At 42.5% G+C, this 7,095-nt stretch overlaps 1 protein-coding gene across 1 annotated transcript; it reads left to right on the top strand.

Annotated features, from left to right (window-relative positions):
• Positions 1 to 3,467: 3,467 nt before the first annotated feature.
• On the top strand, positions 3,468 to 6,730 carry LOC132452836 (apolipoprotein D-like). Its single transcript, XM_060045646.1, has 5 exons — positions 3,468 to 3,490; positions 4,611 to 4,726; positions 4,863 to 4,993; positions 5,289 to 5,380; positions 5,944 to 6,730. Exons 2-5 carry the CDS (start codon positions 4,616 to 4,618, stop codon positions 6,222 to 6,224), a joined length of 615 nt encoding a protein of 204 aa, XP_059901629.1. The 5' UTR covers positions 3,468 to 3,490; positions 4,611 to 4,615; the 3' UTR covers positions 6,225 to 6,730.
• Positions 6,731 to 7,095: the final 365 nt, after the last annotated feature.

Raw genomic sequence — 7,095 nt, 5'->3', positions numbered from 1 at the left:
TTTTGAGGGTTTTTTTGTATGGTATTTTTGTTATCCATAGTTGTATGCTAGATGGACGCACGCACACACACACACACACACACACACACACACACACACACACACACACACACACACACACACACACACACACACACACACACACACACACACACACACACACAGATGCCCTTCTAAGTGAGAAAACACAACACAGTGCCCTTGCAATACACACCAAAAACAGACAAATACTTTGATGCGATTTAAAGTTCTATCGTTTTCTTTTGCGTTTTTGCCATTGAGGTTTGGTTATACTTTAAATTGGATCATCTAATAACATGATGTTAATCCTAATCAAGGATGAAGATGATTTCGTCATTCACGTCGGGGCGGGGGCCACAAGTCTTTCAGTAGGTGCCTTTCAAACGACCAGTGCGCCACTGCGCACACACACCCACTGAGAAGGAGGGGGCGTAGGGACACAGAACAAAACCCATCCCTGCGGTCCAACACCCATACTGCCATACTATTTAGTATGTCAGAAAAAAAATACTACGTCCATCTGAGTACATCTGATCGCATTTCGCAGTATTCAGCATATATATACACGACGGCATGCTTGTCGTCTGTTCTGCCCCACGACCCTCGGCTCTGTGATCAGTGAAATGACCTGTGGTATGTCTCAATTGTTATGCATACTGTGTCCAACAGTGCGTACTATGTAGGGGTAGATGCTGTACGGCGTGTGTGTGTGTGTGTGTGTGTGTGTGTGTTTGTGTGTAACCCTACAAGTGCAAATAATAAGTAGGCTATATGATTTGGAACGCCGCCAGTGGCCGAGTTCCAGAACTCGTCTCGCAGATCGGGGGGGGATGTTGTCACGGAATATGGCAAGCCGATTGTGCCACAATTCGCTGTTAATCAGGCGTCTCAGTATCCCAACAGAGGAATACTGCGAGACGAGTATGGCTAAATACGGCTCGGTCCGGATCACGGCCACTTTTGGCGGCGGAAACTCGACCCGTGCCGAACTTTTGCAGACTGTACCGACCCACGCCCTTCGGTGGAAATGCGCCATAAAAACGAATCGAGAGAGAGAGAAACACACACAGAGAGAAACATATTAAAATGTATCTTCTGAACCGTGTCCCAGAGCACGATTGTCTGACTTTGTCATGCTACACAGAATGAAATTCAAACCAAAGCATTTAAATTGTTAGATTTATTTTCGACTTCAGAAGGGGTGTGCACTGTGCACAGATAGTAAAGTGCTGACAATGGTATATGCTTTGTATTATGGATACTCCGATTTTTGCAGCAGATAGTGCAGTATAACCTCTAGTTATGTATCGTGCTCAAGTTCACGAAAATTAATCGTGTCCCAGAGCACAATTGTCTTACTTATTTCTTGTTACACAGGATGAAATTCAAACCAAAGCAGTTCAATTGGAAGATGTTCTACGACTTCAGAAGGGGTGTGGGCAGATAGAAGGTGCACCCTCTAGTTATGTAGGCCTATGTGTCAAAACCACAAATGCAACAACGGGTAAATGCCGTGTATTATGGATACTCTGATTCAATAAACTGAATCTATTGAATCGTGTCCCAAAGGACGATTGTCTGTCATTTTTCGGAAGTGTAAACCAATGCATTTTGAATGGGAGCATTTCTCAGACAATTTTTGCTCTGGACTAAACGAAATGTTAACCCATTTTGAATGGGAGCGTTTCTCAGAATACTCTGTATATATATATGAATTATACATATATATATGTATATATTTGATGCATACATATTTATATATGCTGTATTTATATAGTTATGTAGCCTATATTCATAAATATTTGTATCTATATATTTATTTCTTATGTATATATATTTTTTATTAATTTATTTATTATGTACGGAGGGGCCCCCTTAAAGGGGACATATTATGAAAACAACACTTTTCCTTGTATTTGGGGTGTTGTTTTTGGTCTCTGGTGCTCCAACGCGCATACAAACATTGAATAAAGTCTGTACATGATTTTTCTGAGTGAGATATGCATTTCTGAAAGTACCCCGCCTACAGTTACCAAACGAGCGAGTCAGTTTCGGCGCCCCCTCCTACGTAGGATGGGGGCACAGTGGAATATTAAATCCCACTTCCCCACTCCCCTCCAATCAGAGCATAGCTAAGATTGTTTGGAATGCGGACGAGCAGCTCCGGCGGGGGGAACTCGGAAGCTCAGCTCCGGGAGAACAATCCCTTTCTCCGCCGGAGCTGCCACTGAAGCTTCGGCGGCAGTCCAGAGGAGGAGACATGGAGGAGAAAGGGATTGCACTCCCGGAGCTGGACTGCCGCCGAGCTCGCCCCGCCGGAGTACATCCGCCGGAGCTGCCGGACTGCCGCAGATGCTCCGGAGGCAGTCCGGCAGCTCAGCTGCCCGGAGTTCAATCCCTTTCTCCTCCATGTCGCGGTTCATGGACTTCAGAGAGTCAAGGCCAAAGTTCCTTTCCCCCAATTCCTCTCAACCATGGCCGAGATATCCCCCACTACGAGTCTTTACTTGTTGTGGAAGTACTATAGACGCCAGACGCAATCTTTATGATTCATAATATCATCCGAGGCGCACATAGCTTTTGGCTGTGATATGAGATATATTATATAAATACCAATATATTATATGATATTATTATTATATAATATTAAATTATATTATATCGATATAGATCTCCAGGAGTCCGCACACGGCAACAATCCCTTCTCCTCCATGCTGTGGTTCACTCTGGCAGCTCATTGGTCAATGGGCAGCAGCTCATTTGCATTAAAGCTACAGACACCAGAAACAGCGCATTCTGAAGGGACTGAGACAGAGGGGAATAGCGGTAGCCTGTAGGCGAGATTTTTTTTCCAAAAAGCTATTTCCAGCAAACAGCTTCAAAAACATGTTTTCTGGAACTCCTATACTATGTTTACTTGTCGGGAAAACACCATAATATGTCTCCTTTAAGCCCGTCCGTTACTTGGCTCCATTTGATAAACAACCAACACAAATCATAAGGACATATTAATATCAAAGTGCCCCCTGGCTGTGGTAGGTGCACTCACAATTCCAACATTCACCACCTGATTTTGTTGCACTGTAATTTATGTTTCTGTACTTTTTTTCAAACCTTTTTTTTGCCAGTGTTTTTCGTCCTCTTCTACTTCTAGTTATCTCAACCCTCAAGTACGTTTAACTATGTGGGATATTTAAGATTAAAGATTTATTTAGGACAAGACCACAATTAATGTGGAACCAGATTGATGACATCCACAATGTAATATATCGTTTCTAACCGTTTTTTGTGAGAGAGAGTGAGCAGTTGTGTGTCTATGGGCGTGTCTTCATAAATTATTGTCTGAAACGTCTCATTTTACAGTTCACTGTAATAAAAGGAACCTCTGGCATAAACCAAAACACAAGATAGCCTTCCCAACCCTGTCTCAAACCCCAGATTAACGCGTTGGGGAACTCAGCGGAAACAGGTGAGCTGGTTTATCCTTTCAGAGACGACATTACGAATCTGGTGATCTAGAACAATAGTTCATAACCTCAGCTCTTCTCGAATATCAGCTTCTTTACTCACATATTTTCTGCAAAAATATACATTATTTATTCCCCGTTTATTTGATTAGATTGATTTTGTGGTTTGAATCCCTACATTGCCTTCTGTTTTCCCTTTCCCAATAAGTTATAAAAATATATATTTTATCTTAATATGCAGTTATCGCTTCAGAGTCCAGATGTTGAAACTAAATGAAACTTGTTTCCTGGCAGTAAATGGTTGATCCTTAGATCATATTTAACAACTCTTCCCTGTGAAGTTTATAATGACGTTTAAACTTGTGATGTTATTCTGGATGCTCTGCAGCTGAGGGGCGGTGGCTGGGAACACCAAGTCCGATCCACGGAAAATAAATCTATATTTGTTTTCCTTTCAAATATTTGGTTCTCTTTTGAGTGTTTTGTCCCGAAGGTCAGCGTGTTCTATTTTAATGAATAAATGAGAACCCTTAAAGGCACCCAGTGCAACTTTATGTAAACATTCAATGAAAAATAAACATTCAATTTCTAGTCTTTTTTACACGTAGTAAGTTTCAATAACTCCATACCATTACATATCGACATTTAAGCAGCAAAGATGAGACGTTGTTGTGTGGTGAGAACTGATAGAAAATCGTAAACAACAACAATCGCCGGTGGGGAGAAGCCATTTTTCCATTGACTGGAAGCCTGCTTTATTTATTGTAGGTTACAAAAAATAAAGAAAATGGCGGCATTGTTGTTGTTATCGATTTTGTATCAGTTCTCACCACACAGCGACGTCTCATCTTTGCTGCTTAAATGTCGGTATGTAATGGTATGGAGTTATTGAAACTTACTACGTGTAAAAAAGACTAGAAATTGAATGTTTATTTTTAAGCCTTGAAAGTTGCACTGGGTGCCTTTAACGCCAGGGATGGATCACTTTTCCTCAGGCCTGCACACCGATAGATAAAGCTTCAATTCACTGTATGTTGTTCCGGATGATAGTGAGGACACACTGCTAATCGGTGAAGTGAGGGACTACGTGTGGCCTGATTGGTGTTCTCCCGCTCTCTGAAGGAAGCATGTCTCCCTGCTTCGTCCTCCTGCTGGCGCTCCCTCTGGTGGCCTCTCAGTACATGGGGTCTGGGCGCTGCCCCTCTCCCGATGTGAAGGCCAACTTCAGCATGGACCAGGTGACATGCCGCGTGCGACGCGTGCGTTTGCGTGTCTGTCCGTCTGTCTTTCTGTGTGTGGGAGTGTGAGTACTGTATATATACATATGTATGTACTGTACCTGTATGTATGTTTATATTTGTATATATACTGTAGTTCCTAGGACGGTGGTATCCGATAATGAAGATGCCGCGGAGGAATTCAGAGAACTCAGGGCATAGGTGCAGCTCAAGTACCTTTGTTCGGCAGATGGACAACTCTGTGCTCCTCACCATAACCCCCCATCCGTGAGTCTAGGTCTCTCTCTCTCTCTCTCACGCTCTCTCCGTCTCTCTGTCTCTGTCACTGCCTCATTTCCTCTCTCTCTCTCTCTCTCTCTCTCTGTCTCTCTCTCTCTCTCTCTCTCTCTCTCTCTCTCTCTCTCTCTCTCTCTCTCTCTCTCTCTCTCTCTCTCTCTCTTCTCTCTCTCTCTCTCTCTCTCTCTCTCTCTCATGTACAATTGTGTATCCACTTCATACGTTTGAAAATGTGTCCCCTGACTTGCAAGTTGGTCTTAATTTATTGTACCTCTCACTAAACCAGCAAATGGACGGAGGGTTTGATCTACGAAGGCAGGGAGGAGGCGGCCAAGATGGAGCTCCACGTGAAAATTGAGTCTGAATCCTTGAATGCATGTATGGTGATGAATACACATACTGTATATTCCATCCTCTCAGAAGTATTGCTTCTCCTTGTTCTGTCTGTCTGTATATCTTCAACATTGAGTCATAGATTTGTGTTCTGTATTTATTTTGAAAGTGCTAACAAAGCTAACTAGCATCTTCTCATCCATTCCTTGTGCTAAGTAGCATCTTCTCATCCGTTCCTTGTGCTAACTAGCATCTTTTCATCCGTTCCTTGTGCTAACTAGCATATTTTCATCCGTTCCTTGTGCTAACTAGCATCTTCTCATCCGTTCCTTGTGCTAATTAGCATATTTTCATCCGTTCCTTGTGCTAACTAGCATATTTTCATCCGTTCCTTGTGCTAACTAGCATTTTCTGAGAAGATGCTAGTTAGCACAGATGGCGATGGGTGAGAAGATTCTTCTCACCCATCGCCTTTCATAAATACTGCTCTCTAGCATCTCCGACCCTGCCTCATGTATTAATCTTCTCTCCTGCCCCCCTTCTCCTCCTCCTCCTCCCCCTCCTTCTCTTCCTCTTCCTCCTCCTCCTCCTCCTCCTCATTTCCTCAGCGATGCACACCGGTGAGATATGGTTGTTGGAGACAGACTACACCAATATGGCCGTGCTCTACACCTGCAAGGACATCTTTGACATGGCCTACATCGAGATGGCTTGGGTCATGTCCCGCGAGCGCACCCTGCCCAGCCGGATGGTGGGCGAGGCCCTGGAGCTGTTGGAGGGCCAGGGCATCGACGTCAGCCTAATGACCCGGGCAGACCACACCGACTGTGACCCGCTGTCTGAGTCGTCTGAGTCGTCGGAGGAGTTGGAGGAGACGACTCTGAGTTAACCTCATCGCTTTGATCGGTCACTCAAATCTTTAGGGAACTGATACTTGAATATATATATATATATTAGTGCTGTCAAGGGATTAAAATATTTAATCGCGATTAATCACATTAATGTCATAGTTAACTCACGATTATTTTTTTCTATGCTAAATATCCCTTGATTTCTTTGACCCATTAATTTTTCTCATTTTAATGCTCTTATCAACGTGGAGAAGTGCATCGGCTTGCCTTTTTGCAAATGTTTTTTTATTGATAAGAACATTGGCATATACTGATCAAAACAGGATGATACAAAAAAAAAAGCCTATAGTGCAATTAAACGATGAACATACAAACATTCTGCCTTGAACATAGCAGTCAGGCTACTGCTTCTTTGTTTTGAGCCAAAGAAAAAAAAGAAAAAAAAAAAGTGTTAATCGAGCGATAAAAAAATTCACGCTGTTAAAATTGGTTTGCGTTAAGGCCGTTAATAAAGCGTTTATCTGACAGCACTAATATATATATGAAAGAGATTTCAAATAAATGATTATGAAGCAATTATTTAGATTATATATATATATATATATATATATATATATATATATATATATATGAAAGAGATTTCAAATAAATGATTATGAAGCAATTATTTTGAGTTTTTTTTTGTATGTTATTTTTGTTATCCATAGTTGTATGCTAGATGGACACACACCTACACACACACGCGCGCACACACGCACACACACACACACACACGCACACACACGCACACACACACGCACGCACAGATGCCCTTCTGTGTACGCACTGTCCAACAGTACTATGTAAGGGTAGTTGCAGTATGGCGTGTGTGTGTGTGTGTGTGTGTGTGTGTGTGTGTGTGTGTGTGTG

This window comes from Gadus macrocephalus, chromosome 23 (genome assembly GCF_031168955.1).
Source record: "Gadus macrocephalus chromosome 23, ASM3116895v1".
Taxonomy (NCBI): domain Eukaryota; kingdom Metazoa; phylum Chordata; class Actinopteri; order Gadiformes; family Gadidae; genus Gadus; species Gadus macrocephalus.
Note: the sequence above shows the minus strand (reverse complement) of the source record. Positions and strands in the feature narration are given on the sequence as shown.